The sequence below is a fragment of the Trachurus japonicus genome, chromosome 16 (genome assembly GCF_045865225.1).
Source record: "Trachurus japonicus isolate A0001 chromosome 16, Traja_1.0".
In the NCBI taxonomy this organism is placed as follows: domain Eukaryota; kingdom Metazoa; phylum Chordata; class Actinopteri; order Carangiformes; family Carangidae; genus Trachurus; species Trachurus japonicus.
In genome coordinates, this window is record NC_140922.1 from 9,975,437 (window position 1) to 10,001,397 (window position 25,961).

Sequence of the window (25,961 nt, forward strand, 5' to 3'; positions counted from 1 at the left end):
TTGTTCATGGGAGAATATATTTATTTAGATAAAAATCAACCAAAGAAGAAACCGGCCTGCTCATGGCATATCAGACACAGACACTCTAGTATGAAACCTGCAAAGAAAATGCAGTCAAAAATCAATCTGCAATCAATCTGATTAGCAAATCTGAAAGTAAAAATATCTACATGAATCATAATGTTTAATATACATTCTTTTTTTTTTGATTCACAGGTTTGCACTTGTGGTGTTTTCAACAAAAGAAAATGAAAAAAGTAAAAACAAAAACAAAAAAACACACAGGTAAACATAAAACAACGTTGTTTCCAGTCTATGGCTTGTTTTTCTGTTTCAAGGCTAATCGTATTCTACATCAGAGCTGCGTTTTACAGTGCGGAGCGTCTTGCATGTGCAGTGCAGACAGGCTATGACACCGACTAGCACCTGCTTTTTTTTTCAGTTACACCAGCAAACACTAAACGGCGAGGACAGTGCATCTGTCACAAGCAGTCTTTGGTTCTGCTTAAATACTAACCGTACATTAAAGAACAGGAAACGTAAAAACCTCAAACTGATTGATTAAATGGGATTTTCTCATTAGGAGTCACTTCAGAGAGGTGCTTGAGGTCAGTCCAACACACCGAAGCATTTGTTAAAATTAAGTTTCATCCTGTGAGATCTACTTTGAAACAAGTTTTGCAATATTAAAGCTGGTACGCTAACTATGGAGTCCAACCTTGAGGTGACTCAAAGACATTGCACAAGAAGAAACAGCATTACCACATTAAACAGAGCCTGTGACAAGGAAAATGCTGTGATGCTGTGTGTGTATGTGTGTGTGTGTGTTACTGCATAGCTTTTGTGTAAATGTTGACCTAATACTTGAACCAACTAGCTCATGTTTGCAGCAGCATTGCATTTTTGCATTGCACTTAGCTGATTTCAGCTCGGGGCGAAGAAAATCCCTAGCGAGAGGAGCTTGTGAAGTGCAGAGGTATGATGTACAACCTGATAAGTGAACAACCCAAAAAAAAGAAGGCAGTATTACACTGAACCACTAAAACTAGTTTGTTCTCAACAGGGACGATTTGGGATTATGAAGATACTGCCTGGATTATTCACACATAGACACTGTGAAGCAGCAACACTAATTGAAACAATGCTGGATCAAAGATTTCAGCTTGTAGTTGCAGGCGGCACGTAAGCACCAGCGGAGCCGCGGTAATGCCAGGAATGGGAGAGCTTAGACTCGTTCTCTGCAAACTCATCCGTCCAAAACAGCAGATGGGCTCTCTGGTCCATCACCTGCACTCAGTTTAGCCTGATGCATCAGTGGTCCACCAAGCGTTAAGAGGCATATGAAGGTTGAAACACAACAAGTGAATCAAAGACGCAAGTTTTTTGTTTTTTTTTTCCTTCAAAAAAAAAAGTTATCATTCTAAAAACAAAGTGCTAATGACTAATGACCAATCAACCCCTGCTGGGTTTCATGGTCTCTGGAGTTTTCAGTCAAGTCAATGTGCATCACAAACGAAAACTGTTGTGCCAGGGAGGTTTGACTTCTTCACTACGGCTGCTCCCAACAACAGATGATTAATTCTCTGAAGAGCCTCTTGACTGTGAAGTGTCATTACCGTCTTTATGAGAACGCACGGCACAAACAAAGAGGACGAGCCCACCCCTGTGTGCGAGAGCTCGTGTTTCTCACACATCGGAAACCGCTGCGATGACGTGAATGTGCACATGCAGACTCCAGTTGAGCGACACATAACAGGCACCAGGCAACGAAGGGAGACAAAAAAAAAAGTGACATGTATACACGCTCAAGCTTTAAATACACTTTAACACGGATTGACAAACCAACTGCTGCGAAAGTGCGTAGTGAGCACAAGCAGTGGCTAGTAAAGCCAGTAGAAACTTCAGCCCAGCATCTCTGAGAGAATGAGTGTATTACTTTCTCCCTCCTCACGACCCGGGTTCTCTCCATCAATCTGACTAAAAATATTGCGGTAAGTACTCCGAGCTGACAGAACTGAGCATGGTCTAATCCTGTAGCATGACTTTGCTGCTGAAAATCCTACTCTTCTACAGGGGGGAGGATTTTGCACTCGGAGCTTCAGCTAAATCCTATTCATCACACAGCATCCCTCTCTACAGACCTGGCAACCCCAGTCCTGTTACCAGGCAAGGGCAGGACAGTGCCAGCATTGTTGGCATCTATATTTAGTTGGACCTGATAGAGGAGCTGACCCTCAGAAGGACGTTGTTGTGCACTTCAAAGTGCTTTGGTGGCATCATGCTCAGAGGAGTGTTCTCAGGTAAGCTTAAACAAAGTCGACCCCAAATGTGATGATGGAGAGAGGGGAAAAAAAAAAATCTGGACAGCCGGCGGACTTTGGTTGAGTTCAGTGGCTTTTACACTGCACTTTTCAACAGTCTAGTTTGTGGGTGTCCACAAGTTTTGCTTAAAAGCCTCCGATTTGCAGAAACAGGTTGTCAGGCATGAAATCTTCTGGCCCGAGAGGAGTGGTAGTTTAACACACGCAGAGAAGTTGTGAGCAGTAACGTCTATCCTCGCTGAGGAATGGGAACAACCTGAGAGCAAATTCTTCTCTCTTCTTAAAATGTGTATAATAACTGAGGGCTGGGTGTTTTGTTTTTTTTGTTTGTTTTTGTCACCTCCACCCTTACTTCTCATGCAGCTCTGCAGAGGCCGACGGTCAAGCAGCTATTTCCAGTCTTGAAATAATGAAAAATAAAAACATTTAGCCTCTTACAGTCATCTCGGAGCGACGATTGTTGAAGAGGCTCTTTAAAAGACTTGAAAAGATGGGAACCACATTTTCAAGCATGTGCTTATCTTCCGAAAATATTGTATATCAGTGCATCTCCACCAATTTCACTATAACAATCAACACAATGCAAGCTTTGCATTAGTAATATCAGCACTACAAAAACCTAGGCACCTAGGTAGGGAACTGTGTCCCTGTGTGATATTCCACCTTTCCTCTATCCTATCAGTATGCATTGCTCAAGATAGGATATGAAGATACAAGTTTAGGGATGTCGGAGCAGCTGTGGCTAAAGAAGAGGCAAAGTAAATATTGAGCACATTCAAAAAATGTGGCATAAACAGCATAAGATCACATTACACAAACAATGTAGTGCATAAATCAATAACATGTCACGATTCATGGATTATACTACAGCAATAGGAAAAAAAAGATATAAATAACAAAAGTAATACTAATGCATAGGGTCGATATGATTGAAAACTGCAACAGAATTTGAAGAAACAAGTAAACCAATTAATCCAGCTTTGAGTCTTTCAGTCTGTTGTGTTTTAGCTTCGTAATTGTATTTGGGAGCGAGTCAACAGAGTTAGTATCCACAAAGTGAGCTGTATTGACTGCCAAACTGCCGTAATGGAGAACACAATGCAGAGTTATTATGTATGATTTAGAGTGGCTCCCTAAAGGACAAGTGGCCATTTTGACGGGGATGACTCTACACAGAAGCGCATAGTGTGCCTACCACCATCTGATTAGAGCCTTAAACGACTGCCTGGGCTTCGATGAATCACCCATTCAGGCTTCGTCTGGAGAAGCTCCTGCGCTGCTTTACGTCCCGACTCTGCGCCGTCAGACCGCAACTCAGTCAAGTGTGTGCGCTGCATGTGTGGGCGGCTGCTGGTCTTTGATCTGAGGAATGCTAAATTATCATTTTATTCTCAAACATGACTGTGTTCAAGTGGGTGTGTTCGTTTTGTCGGCGCAGGATGGTACACAGACGAGTGGTGAGAATTATGAAGCAGAGGAAGTCACATTTGTCTCTGAAACCTGGGCTTTCTCCTCAACTACCCCCCCATCCACATATCTGTTTTTCAGGAAGCGCGTTTTCTTGCCTCTCTTTTAGGCACTGTACTGCCTAAATTTGTCTGACTTTCATTTACCCTTCCTTCCCTCACTCCTTGGGTGAACGGCAGTCCTTCTTTTTTTATCTAACCTTGTTTAAGCCCCTATTCCACCAGCGTCAGTGTTATTCTGGGCTGCTACAGCAACTAAGCCCTCCCCATCCGCACTTTTAGCCCCTCTCCCAACAGCTAGCTCCTCTCCCTCAATGGGGCCAGCGAAGAGAGAAGCGGCTTCCCCAGAAGGAGCCGACACTCCCCTATCGGTCCGTTCCAGCTTTCGGTGTTTGCGGGGCTCCGGGGGCGTGTCCTTCTGGGTGAAGACGGCGCGGATTCGCTCCACGCAAACGTTGGCGGCCTCCCTCGTCTCCCGAGAGAGCTGCGATAGGCTGAGGAAGCCGTGGGGGAGGTCGTCCACCACACACAGAGTGACGGGCTGGTCTATGTTCCTCAGACGCTTGGCAAACATCACAGAGTCATCTAGCATGGGGTCTAATGCACAAGCCTGAGAGCGGGGAGAGAGAGAGAGAAGAAGCGAGAGGTGCGGAAGGGGTGAGAATGGTGAAAAGCAAATTAGGATTCCCTTCAGACATGTCAAGAATCTTAATTAAGGGATGAGGAGAGGGAAGCCAAGCGTCCCACTCTCTTTTGTCCGTGCCTTCTTTACATTCTTGCTGACTCATTCTTAGCCTCTTTAAAATCAGCACCTCATTTTCATATGAACACCCCTGTCACACGGGAGAGCAGTCCTAAACCTCAACCATCTCTCCCATGACACCATCTCCCTGAGACAACGAGGTATAACAGTGCGTAGTCCTGGGTACTCTATCTCAGAACATCCTGAGGTTGTCTCCTTCTCCCTCTCTAATCCCATCTCCTCTTCCCTTCGCCATGATAAATAAACATACCTAATCCTGCTCTGCTCCTACCAGCTTAAGCGATCACATATCCTGCAAGTTTAGATCTGTTTAAGTGGCACACGAACAATCAGCCTTCTCATCGTCTGTTGGCAAATATGGGACTGATCAACCTTCGACCAACGGGTCACCATATTTAACTGTATGATGAAGGCCCTGCTTCCCTACATCGTCCAGTCAGTCAATCATTCCAACTGCTGTTTCTCCTTACCACTATGTGTACAGGTGGCATGCCTCTCAGCATGCTATCAGGGGCTAGCAGAGGTGAGCAGAAGGGATCCTTGACCACCGGAGAGCTGTCCACCCTCATCTCAGCCAGCTGCTCCGAGCGCAGTGGTTCAAACCCCACAGGAAACTCCCTGGGGTGCTCCAGCTCTGATCCCTCCTCTCCAGCAGGGGGAGGTATGGCCACTGAATACAGGTCACTGGACATGGAAGCATCCGCATCCTTGGACAGGAAGAAATTCACGTCTTCTGGCTAAATGAAAGAAGGGAAAATAAATTACTCTGGACGCCGCTGAGTGGGCGAGGGAGAATGCATTGCCAAGAAAATAAAAATAAAAAAAATAAGAGAATAAGAGAATTGACAGGAAAACTTGGTTATACGTAGACACATGCAACACTTTGTCCTTGTGAAAATCTTCTAAAAACCTTGGCTCAGTGCCTGGGAGTCTTGGCTGAACAATCCCCATTTCAAGGAGGAAAAGCATATTTAAAATCTTACGTCAACTCTGCTTGCTATTTTTCCCCGAGCCAGCCACTAATCTAGTCTGCCTGTATGAAAATGCATTTGAGGATAATCTGCAATACCTTTCCAGTGCCCGCAAAAATCAAAAAGTTTTGATATTCCGTCAGCATTTTAAAGCCAAATCTGTTTATGAGGGATAGGTGAAATAATCTGAGCTGAGTTCATCCAAGTAAAACATACACATCACTGCAGGGTAGACAGCATTGTATGATACGGGGCCAAAATATCTCTATGTTAACAAAATGTTGCTAAATCCATTTAAGGCAAGATGTATGAAAGCTGATTTAATCTGATTATAGATAGTGGGCTGCTGTGAGTTTTCTTCTCTGCAAATGATGCAATAAAAAAAAAACCCCATCATAACAGATCCTCAATTTCATTACAGGTTAAATTCTGACTAACAAGCTAGTGTTCAGGTCATTAAGCTGCTTGATACCGTTAACTTCTAGATAAGAGCATCATCAACTGAGAGCATTTTAATCACAGTGTAAACATGTTCAAGCGTGACATACAGCGCGTGCAGGGAGCAGCGGTGCACTGTGCGAAGTGGAGCTGTTCTGGGATCCCAAGTCCTGGCAAGTCTGGCTCTTAACAGATAATTTCCTGGAGGGGAACTCCGCGGGCTCTGCTGGTACAGGGGGGTCAGCGTGGGGAGAGGAGATGGACGCCTCTGAAATGCTCTTTCTCACTGCATCTAAAAGAGAGAGAGAGAGAGTATTACTTTGCAAAATGTCATAAGACTGTCCAAGAGAAACGCAATGGAAGAGAAAAGAAAGATTATTAACCATGTAGATGTAAATGTGTACAAAGGATTGAGAGGTCAGTCTAATTCACTTTAGGCCAACAGTGGATGGAGGTTACAGTGGAAAAAAAAGAAAAGAAAAAAAAAAAACGGTTGTACAAAATCACTTATTCTACTGTTTCCACTTATCGTACTGTATGTCCTCTGGTTTAGAGCCAACAGTTAAAAGCCTAAAATGCAAATTGGGATATATCAAGAAGAAGAGCGGAGAAGTGGGTGGAGAAAATTCAAATAGTGCTGTCATGGCGATATCATCCGCCCGCCCCGAGCCGTCAAAACACAGCTGTACGAGTTGTCATGGCTGGTCTCCCCACAAAGCGCTACCGAGCTCCCATCTTTTTAATAATGAACCATCTCCGCACCATGATGGCCTTTTAATAATGCACACCCACCAATGACATTCTCATTAGTTTGTGCTTGCAGCTGTGGGGGTGTCACCTAGCTAAGGGGACACCAGGGAAATTACGTTTTGCCACCAGATTTACGGTGGCTACAATTAACAATTACTGTCAGAGCCCGGCTGCTCCAAAGAGGTGAATTGATATGAATGGGACAACAGGAGTGTTATGCAACTGGGTGAGATGGAGTGATAATTGGTTAGCTGAATGCTGAATAAAGGGGTCCAGAGTCAATGACCTCCTCCATATGGGCTGTAAATGAACTTTGGGGCAGTTGATGTTGTTGTGTTCTTATCGCCTAAATTGGCTCAATGAACACACTGAAAACGTCGGCGGTAAACACTCCTCCGCAACGAGACCTGCTCTGTACTTTCAGCAGATAGCTAGGAAACTTTGAATACAATAGGGCAAAACACATTTATTTCCACCCACGTCTCGCCTAATGTTCCCACCTGGCTGCATACATACGCACGAACAAACACACCCATACACACAAAGTGGCAGAAGGTGGTATACCAGTGGCTCCTGGTGGCGCCTCTGCAGCTGTGCTGGGGGAAGCCGAGGCTCTGTTGGGATCCAGCAGAGAGTGGATCCAGTTGGATGCTCCCTGTCGGAAATCTCGCAGCATCAGTGCCGTGTCTCTCCTCACCAGGCTCAGCGTGCTCACTTTCTCTACCTGCTTCTCTGTCTGCGGCTCATTGCCTAGAGAAAGAGACATAAAGGGAGTATTGGGAGAAAACTTTTTTTTTTTTTTTGGTTTTTGTTGTACTTGAATAAGCATGAATGAATAGAGAAGATGGGAAAGCAATGAAAAGACAGGTATAATAGTAGAGCAAGGAAACAACGGACAAAGTGGGTTCAACCCTGACACCCAGTAATTTGTATTGCAGATGGCAATACATACTGTAGCGGTGATGGCAGGAGTAAACAGAAAATGATCAGCGTTTTAGTTTGGTTTTTGAAAGAAGATATCAGATAGGAAATGTCTCAGTGTCAGAATGTATTAGTTAAGAAGATGGTTGGCACATTGCTGCAGTGCTCCAGTTCTCCCTCTGAGACAGAATTATCCAAGTGACTTGAGTTTACCCAGTATTTTAAATGCATTACAGCACCAGCATGAAAAACAAAACAGAGTTGTTATTGTGAGGAAAAGTTTTCCAGGCACAACTTTATTTTCCTCAGGAGTATTTTTATGCAGTAGATTATTGCTTTGAAAGCTTGTTTGGTCATACATAAAAATTTGTAATTAGAAAGATCTTTTATACTACACAAATTGCATAATGAGTGCAACAGTGAGATCCAAGACAGTCATGATGAATTCACCCAGTTATGACTATAATAAAAGAAAAGAACACAAAACAAATTGGCAGTGCAGAATTGATTAGTCAACAAAAACTCTTTTTAAAATGTCCCAGTAAATGTAATTGTTTTAGTCCTTTATCACACACAGATTATTAAAATGTTGATTGATTTTTGCTTTTCACAACATCATAAATTCAACACTTTGTATTTAGTTGTTGGCTCAGTTTTCACATTTATGCTACAGAACCTGTTATTAACATACCTAAGACCGACATGTTAAGCTCAAGCACGATGTGGAGCAGATATCAGAGATCTGGTGAGGTGCTCAAAGTAAAATAGGTCTAAGCTTAATTCTCAGCTTTATCAGATAAAATGAATCATGGCTTGATTTCTTTCATAAACACAAACACAAATACACACACGCCTACCTGCGTAGGCGCTGAGACACCTGGAGAGCACACTGAGTGGAAGCAGGGGATCCATAAGTGTTAACAGACGGGAGGGCGATGCATAGGCAGTCAGCAGGGTAGCCGGGTAAGCTGCCACAATGCCATCTGGCATTCGCACCCCGAAGGCGGCAGCGCGCATCGATGTCGTCAGACACAAATTGCCACCCGCGCTGTCTCCGACCAGACACACGTTCTCTCCGGTCCACCCTTAGGAGATAAAATGGAACGGCAGAAAAAAAATGATGACAAAAAGGATAGTAAGGGAAAATTGAAATCGAAATAAAGGAGACAAGAAAAGAAATCTGTGCCACAGAGTATGTAGCCATATCTGTTTTTTCCTACTCCAACACTGGTGCTTGCTGGGAGGGGGCATCGTCTCACTCTCTCACTGCCTTGTAGGCCAGATATTGTAGTCTTGTACAACAACACTAAACTATTACACCATAATCACAGTTAATTTGACACAGCGTGCTTCAGCGATCGGATGAACCCCAAGCCGACCAGATGTCTATTGTTTTCTGCCTGAATATTGAGCGCCACAGCAATTTGTGTGAGAGTGCCGAACGACAGGTAAAGTGCAAGACATTGTGCTGGAGCATGATTACTTTCAAAGTGATGAATGGGAGGAACAGAGGGTGGATAAACATAAGTGCCAAAGTGGAGGATTTACAGAAACAGTCCACAGGACACCTTCACAACAAAATAGGTGAATTTTCCCACCGCCTCTTGCCTGTTTATCAAATCTGCCAAACAACTTCCTCTTCTTTTACCTACCCAAGATGTATACTAATGGGTAGGAGGGAAGATGAGACCCAGCACAGACACAATACTGTGAGATGTCTTGGTACCTAGTAGGTGGTGGTTCCTCAGGGCCCAGCAGTAGGCGTAGAAACACTCCTCCAGGGCCCTTGGGAAGGGGGCTTCAGGGGCCAGAGAGTAGTCCACTGACAAGATGGGGACACCGAGGTCCTGGGACCAGCTCTTCAGATAGGGCTGCAAAAGACACAAGACACACAGATAGGGAGAGGTGAATTTACGAATGAAAAACACTCAGTTTCACAGTGGATATATCTATGTTGTTAAATTTATCAGAAACAAAAGTGTTCAATAAAACATTGAGTCAGGCAGGCGGTGAGACACAGAACTGTCGTGGGAGAGATATGTGGGGGTGAACATTTAACAAGCAAGGATAAAAACTTTTGAAAATTATGCGTCCCTCTGATGTCATCCGTCTGCTCTCTGGCTTAGTGTCTAGACAAAGGGAGAATGAGGGCTGAGCTCACAGTCACCTCCATTTCCTTTTTCCTCCTATGGCAATAACAACGGTGTCCACACGTCCTAGTTAGCAGAGTACAAAGGAGAAACACAAAGACGAGGGGGCGGCGAGGATTTACAGGGGTAGTCAACAAAAACAAACTCACTGTCAGAATACTGAGTGTTTCTCTTCCTCTTGTTGCTGCAGTCAGGTTAAGTGTTTACTATTCTCCTGTCAGCCTAAGGAAAGCACTTTACTTCACAACTGAAATGCGAGTGACCTTGAAATATGAGAAAAGCATCAAATCTTGTCTTGACAAAAATGTTTCTTCCGCAAGTCTTTCCTCTTCTCTTCTCCTGCCCTGTCTTTATCTTCTCCCCGCACCTTTGTGACTGGCTATGTCGGGGCTGGCGATGAAAGCGACAGCTCTCCGTTCACCGTGCCAGGAAAAGCACAGCGTGTGTATGTTTGTACGTCGCCTCGCCGACCAGTGATCCAGAATGAAAACAAAACCAAAAAAAAACAAACTAGCAGCTTCAGCAGTCAGCTGTGCTGTCTTAAAGCCCTACCTGTCACAATAAATCTTGAGGCTGGTGACAACCGAGTGTGCGCACAGTTCCGGTCAGGCGGTGTGGCTTTGTGAGGTTCAGCCAAGGTTCTGCAAACACACGTGTGTGTGTGTAAGTGTGTGCAACCGAGTGTGAACAACGGCCATTGTTGCCAGTCTCCAATGAGTGTCAACATGTGTCTGAGCCGATGGGCAGGTCTGTCAGTCAGACAGTTCATCATCTGCCTACATAAAGGGAGCCAAATATACACAACAAATGGCCGCCGGGCAGAGAGGGTGTGTGTGTGTGTGTGTGTGTGTGTGTGTGTGTGTGTGTGTGTGTGTTTTGTTGGGCTGGCACCAAGGCTGGTTAATTTTATATGACTCAGGAAACTCTTCTTATACACACACACACACACACACAGGCACACATCCTGTTTACAAAGAAAACCACGCACACACACACACTTCAGAGGGTCCCAGATCTGTTCTCTAAGCAGGTATTAATGGGAGCTGCAGTCCCACTCCTCCTCAGACAGGCAGAGCTGTTAATCTGCAAGCTTATACCTCCACTCTCCTAACACTCAGTGTGTGTGGTCTGTGCCCAACTTAGTACATGCGTGGATGCCAGTGACAGCAAATTTCTGCCATCTCAGCATCACTGGGCACCGAGAGCACCGCAGGTTCCTGCTGCTGCGGCTGGACTCTCTATCTCACCCAGAAGACAGGGAAGATAGGATCATGGAGTAGAGGAGATACAGGGAGAACAGAGGACAACTCTGGCCTCCGCCCTCACAGGGACTTTCCATTTATCTGCCCTCTCGTTTTTTGGCTTTGCCTAAGGGATTAAGCCCAGTAAAATAAGCAGGCGGGTACGCGTTCACCAAATAAGACAGGAAGGGGACGTGGAAAACGACACCAGGTGAACAAAAAGGATTTTGTGAGATATCAGAAGGACTGAGAGAGAGAGGATGTAACAAAAAAAGAAGAAGAGCTCAGAAGAAGAGAGAAGGATAGTCTGTCAAGTCTTGCATTAGTCCCCGGGGTAATCTTTCTCTGTGGGGTTGTACAATTCTCCGTTAATTCAACATGACAGCCCTGCTCACCCCCTTCTCTGATTGTTCCATCCCATCCTCTGGTTGCTACGCAGCTGCAGATCAAGGCTGCCCATGTCCTTGGTGATTTCACAGAGGCCTGTCTTGCAGCAGCTATAAGTAGCCCGGTACCACATAGAGATCGAACGCAGCCACAGATGACCGCGTCAGCGTAGGACAATCCAGGATAAATAGTGCCACAAACCATGTTAGAATAATCTTTTAAATGAAGCAAGCGGGTTGATCACTTCCTAAGGCTGGCGCGTCTTACACTGTCACCGACACACTTCATGTACAACTTGTTAACAGAACAAGATTGTCTTTATAGGTTTATGACAGATAGTTCAAAAAACAACCAAAGCTTTTGTGTTTGTGCTTGTGGCCCTATTTTTATCACAGTGATCTTGACATTAAATGTGAGACTTTAAAAGAAAACAAAAAAACAAAAAAAGAAGGCGTGGGAATGAAATTAATGACAGGAAGCACTGCTTTACGTGAAAGAGAAATGCCAGATTTTGTGCACCTTATTGATAAAGAAAGCATGGAAGGAGAGCAAAGTGTCTCTACTAAATTTTCGGGATTAATTACAAAATAATTAGCTTAACGGTTCATTACATACTACACTATCGACAGAGGAAGAGACTCAGGCCGGTAACCCCTCTGCCCCTCTGCTGTCAACTAGTGTCTTTCTCCTTATCACTTTAATTAGCTGGGTTCAATTACAATTAGTCTGAGATAACACAGCCAGAAGTTGAAGTATTGAAGGGATGGGGTGGTGAACTTAGCTCGGTGACTGCTGTCGACAAACCAGCTCAAATCCTGGAAAAAACAACATCTGATCCAGGTGTCAAATGGCCGAGGTGCAGTGTTGTCGGTATTTGGATATGAGGTTCCTTGTGTGACATATACACTACTGTCTCCTGCATTTTAACCAACTGTTCCATTATAAATATCAGAAATGGGTTGAACAGGATAACACACGGATTAAAGTACGGTTTACATGATGTTAAAATGTGAATGGGTCTTTCAGAGTTAGTTTTTCTTGCAAAATTAAACCAATTAAGCTGCTTCTCTAGTGAGAGAATGAAAACTCTTAATGGGAGTGAGTGAGATCCAGTTGGAGAGTACCATCTCACCTCATGGGACTTGGAGGTCTGGGCCACGAAGCCCCCGCCATGGAAGTGGATCACCAGGCAGGGAGAAGACGGGAGGCGCTTGGTCTTCAACCCCAGCGACAGAGAGATGGCGCCCCCCTCAGAGCGGGAGAGCGACAGCAGAGTTTCGCTGTCCTGAAAAGAGCGAGACGGGAAGCGATTTATATTTTCAGCAGCAGAACTAACAGACGAACAATCGAGATCTATTGTAAAGGTCTAACATTTCAAAAACATCACATGATGGCAGATCGTGGAGTTTGACTCAGTCTGAGGAAATGTTTGCAGACTGTGTATACAACAAACAAAGCCCTTTTTCATTGTTAATATATTTTATTGCTAGTGTTTGCAACAGGGCTCCTTTGAGAGAGGGATTAACTAGCTGTTCTGCACCAGCTTGCTGCCAGCCCTTCCTGAGCCTGCATGAACGCACACTAATTCCCATTCATTAACAGGAACAAGGCGGGAGGGAAGCTGTGGCTGAGGGGGAGGGTTTCTGCTGATACAGGCTTGTATTTTTTTTTTTTGCGACATTAAAAGGACACTGTTGTTTGGCTGGAGCGTGATCAATGGCTGAAAGTGTTTGCTGATAACATGTCTGGTTAAGTGCCAGCGTACAAAGGAAGGAGGAGAACGAGCTTAGACGGAGCGAGGGAGTCTCCAGGGAGAATTATAGTGGGAGGCAGAGCAGAAAAAAGTCAGAGTGATACCTGTGACAGAGAAATAGAGAGATAATGAAGGGTATTAAATCCACCAGGATGCTTTGAAGCTGTCGTTTACGTGAGCAGCTCAGAGAAACCGTTTGATTATTTTAAGAATTTGTACAACTGGTACATACAAGGTGGTTTAAAAGGCCCAGTGGAGGTAAATTGCCACAAACTAGGTCACACAACACACTTAATTCTTAGACAGGCTACAAGGATATAGTGTGCGGTGAGAGCTGGGCTTCTTTTTAGAATATGAAGTCTTTTTTTATTATTTTTTTTTTTATTAAGTGCAGCACTGTAATGGAAACTGAAAGGTACCTGTCCTTCACGTAAGTCATAGGAGATGAGCCTCATTTGAACCGGAGCAGTGCCAATGTGGGCTGACGGTGGAGCTATGGTTACGGATGCTCTGTGGTTGGCCGCCAGGGGAAGGTCAAAGGGCACGGGGGGCACAGAAAGAGCCCGGTTCACCTTAACCTGTGTAGATGTCATACTGGCGAGACTCTGGTGGGATAAAAGCGATGGAAAGAGAGATAGAAAGAGAGAGATGGAGAGATATAGAGAGAGGCGGAGAGAGTGCAAGTTACAGAGCACGTCAGGTCACTCGAGAGAAAGAGAAACCGGATGAATAAATCATGAACACCACTGAATAAATTGAATTTCACTCTATTATTACTAATAGCCTGTAGGCCAAAATGCATAATGATAGAAAGGTACTTTTACCAGAGGAAAGTAAAACATCCCAGATACAGTTTTAAAATTAAAAGCAGGAGCAGGCTTTTATCTGTGCACATGGGTTAACAATGACCACATGAGTAGATTACAGATGTGTGAGAGCCTGTTCGTTTGCATGTGCCCAAGAGAAGCACCGACAGTCTACTCACCGACAGGACCTCGGTCTCGGTAATGTTCCAGAAGGTCTTCCAGAAATGAACGTCCAGGTTCTGGGTGATGCGTTCAAACTCTGTCCCTCTCAACTCTGGGTCGATGGCGTACTTCCCTGAGGTAAAGAAAGAGCTGGCTGCTACACCTGCGAAAAAGGAGGAAGGAGGACAAAATGAAGGGGGGTATATATACAATGCACAGGAGACACTAGAGACAGATGAAGGCGAGACGAGGACTGGGAGCAGCAGGTGGTTGAGGAGGTAGAGAAATATTCGCAAAGACAAAGACAGAAGCTCAGAATAATTGGTATGAGAACAAAGATGTCAAAGACAGAAGCAGTGGGAAGGCAGGCAGGAATGAGGCAACATTAGCGTCGAAGTGAGTAGACCCTTGTACATAAAACATCATTAGAAAACAAAAAAAAACCCATTGAGACAGCAAAAGATGGAAGGTGACAGGATAGAAGGAAAGACAGAGAGAGATGTTTAATAGTGCAAAAAACACAGGGAATCTCAGAGATGCTGCTACAATTGAGAACAGCAGTCAAACTCAACAGGGTGGATTGGCTTTTATGTCCTCACAGCACTATCATCTTTTGCCACAGGGAAGTTTCAGCTCTACTGTGCTAGTTCCATGTTGAACCAGAAGCATTTCATGGTATTTCAATATTATGCTACTCAGCTTTGGCTGCCAGGGATGGATAGTACAGACGAGGGTGGCATCTGAATGTGTAGGTACCTCACACTACAGTGAGTGTTAACTACAATGCAGATAGAGGACAGGTAAAGCAGCTAACAGTGCTGTGTGCAAAACCATTGGGGATAACAGGAAAGTGTCTTCTTTGTAGAGTCATAGATTCTCAGATCACTACAGAGGACTATGATAAAGAAGGGTGGGGTCCAGTACACTCACCGTACGGTGCAATACCTCCTGCCTCCACTGTGGTGCAGCAGAGAGCACAAAACATCATGAGAGTCAAACGATTCCTTCTTGAATGTTAAATATTTACGCGTCTGTGTTTGTGTGCACGGTGCAAATGTGTATGTGATGGCAAATGTTCTTCTATCTCTGTATGCAACTGTGTGCATGTTCAAAGCATTTCTGAAATACAGAAGAAGCACACCAGCTAGCCCTCGAGATTCCAAAAGGATGAAAGAGCATCTACAATCTAAACACACAACATCAAAGGTACACAGTCAGGGGGCCAAGGAGCAATGTAGAAGAGGCATGAGGATGGATGGGTACGATCTATGAATGACAACGAAGTGGCTGGATGATGAGAGAGTGCAGCTGCAGACAACATGATGCTGACCTATTCCTGACTGATGGCGTCTGTAGTTTTCTCCAAAGGCCACAAGGCCAATAGCGATGCTCTGGAGGAAAGGCCGGATGGCTGGTGTGAACTGGAGGGAGGAAGGAAGGAAGGACACAAACAAAGAAGGACTTTAAATTCTGATCCACTTCTCAATGGTCCACTTTAAGGACAAGACAGAAACTTCAAATCAAACTGCAATCACTCAACCAGAGACGGTCAAACACAGAGGATGGGATATCAGTATATCAAAACAAGACGGGTTTTGTAATTTTCCCCCTTTAGGTTGATTTTGACCTCTGTCCACTGGGAGTTCAGCCTCTCTTGTTAAGCTCAACTACGAACACAGGGCCGTGCTTCCCCCCACACATCCTCCTCCTTTCCACACTTCCATTTTACTTGTAGGTTTGGGCAGCAGGAGTCTTTTGTAGCACTGTAAAAAACAGTCTTTTGATGGCTTTTGCATGAAACACTGCTGCCTCTGCTGCTTGTGCATACAGACTCTGAGAGAGAGAGAGCTCTCCTCTGGTTTGGGTTGAGCAAAAATGCATCATAGACAAATGTCTTCATCAGAAACAGAGAATGGTGAATAAACTGCACAAGATAACTGTTACGCATCAATAATAAATAGGAAATCTTTTTTCTTTATCTCTTCAGTACCAATAGCAGAACCAATCATGTTGGGTTTTGTGAATATTACAGTCTTTATTAATTTATTACATAGAAATTCATATTAGGTCTCTGTACCCATCTCTAGTCCTAGCACAGATTTTTCCCCCCCACTAACATCTGGTCAATGTCACACTTGTGTATACATTTTGATCAATACTTTTTGATTGACAGATTAGGAAAGACTTATCTTTCCCTTCCTTTTGTGGCACTGCTCACCTGAAAGCCCAGGCAACGGCCGTAGAAGCATCCTTTGTGCATGGATGAGTATTCGCGGACAAAACTCTCACTGAGGCCACTTTCGTCCTGGAAGAAAAGGTTGCCGTGGCTGTTGTCGTGCAGCATGCGCTGAGCCAGGTAGAGCAGGGCGCGCAGCTGGCACAGGGCGTTGCAGTACGCCTCCATCTCCCCCGCGTTGTGCGCCACTCGGAAAAAGATGCTGCGCCTGTTGGTGGTGATGTAGCGACCCTTGTGGATGATGTGGAGAAGGCAGCAACGCACAACCTAGAAAAAAAGCAGAGTGAGGCAATGTGAGATTTTGATTTGTTTCTTCTTTTTTGCCATTTTGGGCTCAACACATGACCATCTCCTTGTGTTGAGCCCATTTTCCAACGCAACAGTCTCTAAAATTAAATGACCTTATGAAAATCTAAGGATATGTATCTTTGCCATTATATGATGAACCTCGGGTGGTTATTTCTTTTATAAAACTGGATATGTAGAATTTGAAATTACAACAAAGTAAATCGTGTTCTTTAATTGTGCCATCATTAAAGAGGCATGTCTTCTGGGTCTGCTTATATTGTAATTAAGATTGGGGTGGTTAGTTTGAAGTGGGGGGAGAAAAAAAAAAAGCGATGTGTGATAGCATGCCTGAAAGCGAGCGTGTGAAAAGCTTACTGCTTCACCAGGGTGTTACAGATTACTCCGAGTAGCACTGTGGGGATGAGAAGGATTAAAAATGTAGAAATCGAGAGGCCAGAAAACAGACCAGCGTTCATTTGCTGCTAGACTCATTCACTTGTGGTGGGCTGCAGCCACTGAAGGTCATGATGTTTCATCAATAAGTATGGGAGATAAAGTACAGTGGGTACAGTAGTGGTAGATATTCTGCAGCTGGAGGAATTTATCTAACCTGATTTGCAACATAAAATCAATCTGTAAAACAAATGGGCCGACCTTGAAACAAAGCGATATCAAGGCAGGGGTACTGGTGAGTAGTTTCTCACAGCGTGGAGAGAATATTGATAAGAATGTGTTGCAGTATGGGAGCTTATTATTGTCAGAGCTGCGCCGGGTTGAGGCGAGAACACATCATGATTCATACGCACGCACACGCAGAACCTCCAATCATCCCACAGCCTACCTTGACCAGCGAGCGGTAGCCATTGGCGGGTATGTGCGGGTCAAAGTCGAAATGATGGTAAACTGCTGCGAAGCCGGAGATAACGGGCTCCAGACAGCGAGCGTGCTCCTGGATCAGCTTCATGGCATCTACCAGCCGCCGAGCCGCGTCACCCTGCGACCCCTTGGCTCCCCCTGAGAAGAAAGTGGCATTTTCTTCGCACACGCCGTACAGGGCCGCGAACACTGCCTTGGTGTCCATCACTGAGAGGAGAGAAACAGCCAAACAAGGAAGAGGAAGAAGAGAGAGCAAAGTGAAATGAGTTTCATGTGTATGAGGGTGCATGCAAATAAGTTAATAAATGTTATCATTTTGTATTCCAGAGAAACACTTTGACATGAGGCTGTATCCCAACACCCGTCTGACTCCAAATGTGTACATTTGTCAAATCAAACACACTGCACACAACTGTTAGATAGTATCCAGTCGTGCAATAATGAGGTAGCACCCTGATCCCCATTCAGCACCAAACCCATAGCTGTAATCAGCATGTAGACACTGTACCAAGTGGGATAACATTGGATATATCCTACATAATGTTCTCTTACTCCTATTAACTAATCCCCTATAGTCTGGCGTATGAAAGCTCATTGATTGAAACGTGTTAAGCAAGCCCTGAAATTAAATGATGTAAATCCAGGGCTAAGCAGCCCAGAATCCACAGAGATCTCGGCAGACATGCGTGGAACAGGAGGAGGAGGAGGCAGAGGCCCCTTCTCCAACGTCACGCTGCTGGGAACAAATGAAGATTAGTCATACACTGACAAAAAACACATAAACACACTCGCATAAGAGTCCCAAAGGGAGGTATCCAGCTGACAACACACAGCTGAATGCATTCATCATCGACGGCGCTCGTACCTCAGCCCCGGCATAGCATAACACAGCAGCGCCGAGTCCCTGTTGGATTCCCACTGTCGGGACCGAGCCTCTCTGCCGAGTCACCCGAGATCTCTGTTTCCACAACACCTACTGTAACTCAGCAGACTGGCTGGTATTTACTGGATAGGGTGACTGGCACGGTGAGAGACGGAGGAAAGAGGAGAAGAGACAAAAAAAAAAAAAGGGGGACCGGAGACAGCGAAGCCTCCCAAGTGGACACGGAGAAGGAAAATCATTCCTTTGTTATGGATGGTGCACATTTGGTCTTAATGGAGAGATAATAGATAATGATTGGTTTGAAATGACTCTAAGATTCTGCTGCTACCTAATGAACAGCGCGGCGACATCAGCAACCGTCGGATCACTCTCACACTCATCCTGAAGGTTTTGTTATTCTAGCTTCAGCCAAGGTGACAGAAATAAAGCAATACTGCCAAGAAAAGTACAAACAGCACAGCGATTTCTTCAGATCCCTAAAGCAACATCTTGGGATGTGGAGCAGAGGTTGCCTATGCATGCTAAAAAAAAAAAAGTGAATAGATTCTACCAAAGTGAAATACTGTTTTGAGGGTCAAAGAAATAATGGAGCCCTAATCGCACAATTATTCTGCTATTGCCTGCTATTCAGGAAGAGTAATAGGGAGAGGCAATTTCAGTTTGCTGGGAGGAATCACAACCCCGACATCTGGGAAGAGACATTTATCAGCCAGGCGTCTTCTAGCATACGCGCACATTCACACACACACACAAACAGACACACAGCTTCAAGAATCTCCTCAGCCGTTGCCCATCTTCTCATTTTCCTGTCTTGAGTTTCCCCTCTCACTCCACTGCTCATTTGTTGGAGAGCTTTTTTTCTTAACAAAGACGCTAGCCTTTTCCATCTAGGACGCTAGGAACTTACAAAAGATAACTGAGTCGTGTCACAGGAATTTTCTCCAAAATGTTTTTTTGATTGTACTGTACATGTATGGTTGTGTTAATATCTTGTAAAAGAGTTGTACTTTTGCTGGTGTATATAGGTTTATATTTTGTCTTTCAATGTAAAAGCACGTTGAGCTCACATACTTGTAACGAAATGTGCTATATAAATTAAATTCCCTTTGCTCTAACCAAACCCAGGGAGGAATGCTGCCTTGCTGTTTTCGTTCCCCTCAGCCCTGGAAAACATGTCTCATCCACACACACCCAAACATTACAGAGCCAATCTCTTTAAACAAAAAAAAAACAGAAATCAATGAGCCACTCACAATTTTTTTTTTTCTATCACATATCCTCCTATTTAAGTGCACATGTTTGTTTCTGTCACAAGCCAATTTTTTATAATTATCTCCACACAGAAAACCTTTTGTGAATGCGTGTGTGAAGTTGTCATCTATCCCATGGTGAATGTCCCGTTGAATTTAAGAGGCATTCCTTCCCTTGGCCCTGGGGTATGGAGACAGACTGAAACAAATCCGTAGAGCCACTGAGCAGCCTGCACAGAGCAGCACTACAGTGGGGACATGTTTTCCATTACAATATCAAGTTCTATCCATTCCTGTAAAGCTTAATGAAGCAGTTTGGGGCTTAATTTCACATTGATTCAACCATGTGAAAGAGGGTCTGTGAAGATTCTCAGTTTACCAGTTTGTGGATGGATTTCCAAGAGGAAAATGAACTGGAGGCAACTTGACTTCTCACCCAATAGGCTGTTGGATGTCAGAGGCCTCTTGGGTGAGAGGTGAAATGTCCTCAAGTGTGAAGTCTACAACAAAGTCCACTTTTCATGAAAAATAGAATTGAAATCATGTTAGCTATCTCTGTCTCTAAAAAGGCTTCGGGATTCGTCTCCACGTGGCATCACTGTAGTTTGACTCTCTGCAAGTCCACCTTGGAGAGAGGCCCAAACAGAATCAAGCTGGACAGGTTAATGAAAACAATGCTAACTGTTTGTCTGGGTGGACGTTAGTTGATGTTGATGTTGATGTAAATGTTGATGTAGGGTGTTAATGAAGGATCAGGGCCACAACAAAGTGAGCAAATGTCTCCACCCACTCATCCTGACATGTTGAGCAGGCATCATACAGATACATCATAGAGATTATTGAAGACTGTCTACTTTGTACTCAAAACAATGCAACAGCTTATGCCAAAACACACACACACACACACACACTACTGGGATCTTTGCTCAGATTCTGGCAAATAGCCAGAGAACGTTCTGAGCCTGACAACACAGGAACTCGTTGCTTAATGTGCAACGACTCAACTCATTACGTCAACATAAAACTGGAAACACCGAGACCCACACACACACACACACACACACACAGCACATCTATAAATACATATTCATTGGTCTGCATAACACAACCACAGCAGTGTTGCCTTAGGGGACACAGTGGGTGCTGTGGTCAAGCAGCAGTCACCCAAATGCCATGCAGCAGGACCAGCAATAGCAGTCGGATCTGATTGGGCCCACGGCCAAATTTAAAATTACATTGCTTAATTAGAGTGGGGGGTTCAACTCTCAGCTGGGCAAGCCAATGGGCCTTATGTTGACAGAGTAAGCTGGGCGTGAACTTCATGAACCCCTGGATCAGCATAAGCTGCTCTGAAATGTACTTAATGACAATGAACCTGACGCACATTACACCCCTTTTCTAACTGCAGGGAGTATATCATATGCAAATATAATGCAAAGTGAGCACAGTTGTGTGAAGCAGCACCCTTATCAAAAAGCTCACTCATAGCTCCAACATCCTGTGCCCCGGCGAGGATTTCACCTTTGCTAAGGATACCTTTTTACATTAAGGTACAGGGAGGCATTAGAGCTGCCACTACACTGAAGTCTGTGAAATATAGCTAGCTACCATCTGTAGGACTCATTCACCCCTGACTGAGTAGTCTGCCCAAACTTTTCAACATCATAATAACCACTGGTCCTTCAGTTTTTTTGCAAAACTAAAAAGAGAGTTCATGGCTTTTTCTGCATGGGTTGTTTTTGCTTTTCCCCCTCTGACTTCAAAAATCAACAATAACACAGTTTGTTCCACTCACTGTACTTGTTTCAGCATCATCCATCCCCGTCTTACTGAAACAAGTGGTCACTGTAAACCCATCGCAACCATGAAGCACAGCCTGGTTTCTTTCTCCATATTAAAGATGGATGAAGACCGGGCATTAATAAGTCATGGTACGACAAACAACACTGGCGACGTTAGACAACAGACACATGACAGAAAGCTACCTGCAGGCTGCTTTTGGCATGATGGCACATAGTTGATGGTGTAAACTAGCGACTGGCAGGAAAGGCTGGAAGAGGGAGGGGAGGGGAAACAAAAAAAGAGTGTTTACCGGCTTCTGCGTTCAAGGCTCTGTCCTCTGTCTCCTCTCTTCCACGAAAGCAGTGAGAGCATGGAGAAAAAGAGAGACAGAATGAGAGAAGGACCAGGAGTGGTGGCAGCGAGGACAGAGATAGGGCTCTCCGAATGGTTTTGTTCCGCCTTCCGCTGTCGCTCTCTTGTCTTTACAATGAAGCTCTTTCTCCGTCAGCCTCTGGATGTCAACCTGTCATAACTTGTTCTCCTCAACAACGACATGCTGTCCTTCCTGTCCCTCTCATCCCTGCTTCGCTTCTTTTAAAAGCAGAGGGAGGTTATCTTCAACCTTAGCCCCGTTAACTTTCTCCCTGTGACAGAGGGCTATTTTGCTATTGGCTGCTCCACTTGGAACGCCCTGTGACCTTCGATCTAATTGGCAGATTACAACAGACACAAGGATGGGTTCATGGGGATGACAACAATATTTCAATTGTTGCTTCTTTCTTTTTTCATGACATCTTGAGTGTATGATTATATGGCTATGTCCAAAAAACAACATCTTTTTTTAGAAGATGAAAAGCGAGATAAACTGCTAAAATGAGACAATCAAAATGTTTGATTATTAGACTAAACATTACATCACTAATCACTATGATTACATAAATCCATCAAACATTAAAGCTGCTTAGGATACAAGTCCTGCACTCTGTTGTTGATCCTGTAGAAACGTGCTGTATGTGCCAACTCTTGAGAAATACCACCAGTGTTTGCCAGTTTAGGCGTGACACAGATAACACGTGCATAACCAAAACAGAGGGTGAAAACGTAATTTGGAGATCTTTTCTTCTGGAAAGTATGACCTTAGTCTAGACTTTGGCTGATGTCTCAGATAGTCCCGTAACTCCAGATAACTGAACCCTCACCCACTCACAGAAGATAAATATATCCGGGAACACTGAGACAAAGAGAGAGTCACAAACACTGTTATTTTTGTTACGGCTGTTATTAACTGACTTAGAGGGTTAACGTTATCCCACTTGCTGCTATTTTTTGCTTGTTTATCTATCGCCTTATTTCATGAAAAGATATCTTGCCATTTCTCAACAGGAAAAGCACAGGTGTAAACTAGACGGGGATTCAAAGAGTGCAGGTTTCTGCCAAGGCCAATGTCAAATAACAGGAACCAGACTTCAGAGGATCTACTAATCCGGATCTGTGCCAAAAATTAATTACTTCTTCTTCCGGCTTATGACCCATCCGTGATCCGTCTACCAAGTTCGGTGCAAATTAGTTGAGCACTTTTTTTTTTTTTGCGTCAAATAAAGAGACACAGGTGAAAACATAATCTCCTTGGCAGAAGCAAAAATAAATCTAATGATGACTGAATTCCATTTGGCCCCTTCAGTCCTGCTTTTCCACACCGTCACTCTGCTGCAGGTTATACTGGGACACTGATCAGAATTTCAGTCAATGTTTAAAGTGGTAACACCTGTTCTTTTCCTGCAACGACAAGTTAAAATGTCAGCTGTGGAAAAGGCCCATTAGTAGTATAATGAAACCTGTGGAACCCCGTCCCCTAAAGACCGACAGACACACATACAGTACTGTTACTGAAAAGACACTGGTCTAGAACTGCCTGATATGAAAAACACCTGCTGTGATTCATAGCTATATAAATAAAAACTGATTTGATTTGACTTGCTTCCATGCAATTTCCATCACTGAGTAGCAAAGTAAATAGCCGAAAGGTGAGCGGATTTACATTTAAGTTTCATCATTCTTGAGATGCAAACATTGTTATTTCTATTTCTGGAAAAACCTGCTTGTTTACATTGAAGGCTAGAAAATTGTCACTGCGCTTGTCCTTTTTTTTTTTTTTTTTTTACCCAGGAGGAGCAGCTTTAATGGTGGACCATAATGCTGAGAAGACTTGAAGCTACTATTTACTGCCAGTATGATTAACTGTGCTGATCTTGTCTTGGCCATTTCTAAGCCATGGCTCTATTGTGTTTCTCTTTATCAAGCCTGAACAGACCCATTCTGGGGAAATGTGAAGTCAGGGTAGATTTAAGTCTGAGGATATGAAAACACAACACACCAACGGTTCCTGGAAGAAGAAGAAGACGCCATCACAACGTTATAATCCTCGGCTATCTTCGCAAAGAGAAAGCCTCAACATTTGTCATACGTAAGCAAAAATTACAGCATTTGGCCGTTAAGTGTTTTTCTCCCGCAAGATACAGCATGTGATCAGCTTCCTGTGAACTTTGCCTGAAATCCAACCCTCTACAAATACCATATTATCTATAGGCAGCAGGCTTTAAAAATAGCAAACCATGAGCGGTGGTGCACTGGCAACAGGAAGCGACAACAGCGGGGCTCTGTAGTGTCTTGTTTGGAGGGATTTGACCCTTCTCCTAGTCAGAGCACCACAAGGCCAAACTGAACAACAGGAAACTAGCAACAATGAGCCCCCAAACCCCCTCCTCTATGGACACATATGATTTCCCTTTCCTTTCAGTTTTATGATGCAGCACCTTTGATGAAAATTAAAACCTGAGCTCTGATTATCAAATCTGATCATGTTACGAGTTCCACATAACAAGTAGGATTAGGGGAAAAACTTCTGTAATCTCATTATACGGGCCTAAGGCTGTTATAAACACACCATTCATTCAAGAGAGACTAGAGCTAAACATATTTTATAAGGCATAGACAACATATGGATGAACATATTGTTAGTGAGTCCTGACAAAGCGAAGGAAGCCTTTTGAAAAGTAGTGGTGCTTTGCTTTGGGACTGGTTGGATTGTTCCAGTTCCAGTGTGACAGTGGCCCAGTTTGACAGAATAGAGGAGTTTGTTTAGTCACACACACACAGCAGCAGACCCACAGATGCCTCCAGGCAGCATCCTGTCAGGTCTGCCACCTTCTTTCACACTCTGTCCGGTTCGTCGGCGTGTGTCCTCCTGTTCACATGTCACACTGGCACAACTGTAGGCAGCGGCGTCACCCGTGACAACAACATCATCAATACACTCATTCAATGACGACAGCACAGCACAGCACAGCACACCCCGGGCGACCCACACCAACAACACCCTTGTAGGTTAATCTGGTTGCCTCCCCCCTCCCCTTCCTCCTCTGTTTATGGTCGCAGTACCTGTTCAGGTGGGTCCTGTCAGCGTCACCGGCTGAGACTATGGACACAGAGCGTGAGAGGTGAATCCAAACACAAAGTGTGGTCACATTTCTATCTACTACAGCGGCGCTACAGCTGCTACAAGTAACGTTAACGGGACACACACTAAATCTGGGACCGGTTGAAACCTACACTATGCCGGGGTGGTGGGAGGTCGACGGGGGGGCACTGGTGGACACACTAACGCACAGATTTGTCCAGCACCTACTCCTATTTCATGTCACACGACACAACAATCATATGAGCGGTGCAGCCGAGACACAGACAGACCCAGCGGCTTAAATCCTGCTCGGCTCCCACAGAGGCCAGCTAACGTAACTTAGCTGCTAACGCGAGCTAGCGAGAGGTGGCAGCACAGGGGCGTCACACAGGGAGACGGCTGTTATGATTATTAAAAGGGGGGAAAGCGACAGGGGAGGGGGCTGTGACGAGCCCCAGCAGCGGCAAGGCACGGATAAACTCACCCACTGGACCCTCTTTGTGTTTGGACGAGCGTCTTCCATTCACACCTTTCTCCAGTCTACTGTTCCCACTACTCTTCTTGCTCGACGCCATCTTCGCCCACTCTGTTTACGCACCGCCTCTCAAGTCTCTCCTACATACCTGCCCGAGAGCTCCCAGGCCCCGCCCACGTCCAAAATGTCAGCCAATGAGAGGCCGCGTCGCGGAGCAGCGGCCAATCAGGACAGCCGAGAAATCGATAAGCGCCCGTCCTGATGCCTTGGTTGTACAACTTGGCATAGAGAAAGTAGGTTTTATCCACGCTTCACAGATTAATGGGTAACACTTTTTTTTTCTTTTTTTTTTACACAAGAAATGTGTTGACTCGTTTGTTTCACACAACTTTATTATTTGGGCACTCACAATAATAGCAGCAAGCAAGTACTATGTGATACTTCCGTTAAGTACAAGAAATAAGATAGATTAGAACATGACAGATATTTTAATGAACATTTAAAAGAAAAAGATAACAAAACAATCTAATCACAAGATCTAATATTTATAGTGGATATTTTCTGGATCTTTCTGTTTTTGCACAC

General features: G+C 44.4%; 2 protein-coding genes across 5 annotated transcripts in view; one reads left to right on the forward strand and one right to left on the reverse strand.

Moving 5' to 3' along the window:
- On the reverse strand, positions 1–25,495 carry lipeb (lipase, hormone-sensitive b). 3 transcript variants are annotated; one of them, XM_085801146.1, is made up of 15 exons: positions 25,386–25,495; positions 24,883–24,919; positions 21,755–21,792; positions 17,495–17,736; positions 16,348–16,632; positions 15,460–15,550; positions 14,147–14,292; positions 13,581–13,766; positions 12,541–12,693; positions 9,357–9,501; positions 8,488–8,715; positions 7,274–7,459; positions 6,070–6,251; positions 5,021–5,287; positions 1,409–4,397 (listed from the first exon to the last, which is right to left on the reverse strand). In XM_085801146.1, exons 1-15 carry the CDS (start codon positions 25,474–25,476, stop codon positions 3,993–3,995), a joined length of 2,682 nt encoding a protein of 893 aa, XP_085657272.1. In that variant the 5' UTR covers positions 25,477–25,495; the 3' UTR covers positions 1,409–3,992. The 3 variants fall into 3 exon arrangements, with proteins under 3 accessions (XP_085657274.1, XP_085657272.1, XP_085657275.1); XM_085801149.1 differs by lacking the exon at positions 24,883–24,919; XM_085801148.1 differs by lacking the exons at positions 21,755–21,792; positions 24,883–24,919 and having other exon boundaries at positions 1–4,397.
- LOC146971730 (trypsin-1-like) overlaps positions 1–25,961 on the forward strand; it is a 215,863-nt gene that overhangs the window by 52,423 nt on the left and 137,479 nt on the right. The window lies entirely within an intron of this gene.

Coding starts and splice junctions, on each gene's coding strand:
- lipeb (XM_085801146.1), bottom strand. CDS start 25,476: ATGGCGTCGAGCAAGAAGAGTAGTGGGAACAGTAGACTGGAGAAAGGT. Junction 21,793..24,882: donor GACAGGACCCACCTGAACAG/GTACTGCGACCA, acceptor CTTTCGTGGAAG/AGAGGAGACAGAGGACAGAG. Junction 12,694..13,580: donor ATGACTTACGTGAAGGACAG/GTACCTTTCAGT, acceptor CGCTCTTTTCAG/GACAGCGAAACTCTGCTGTC.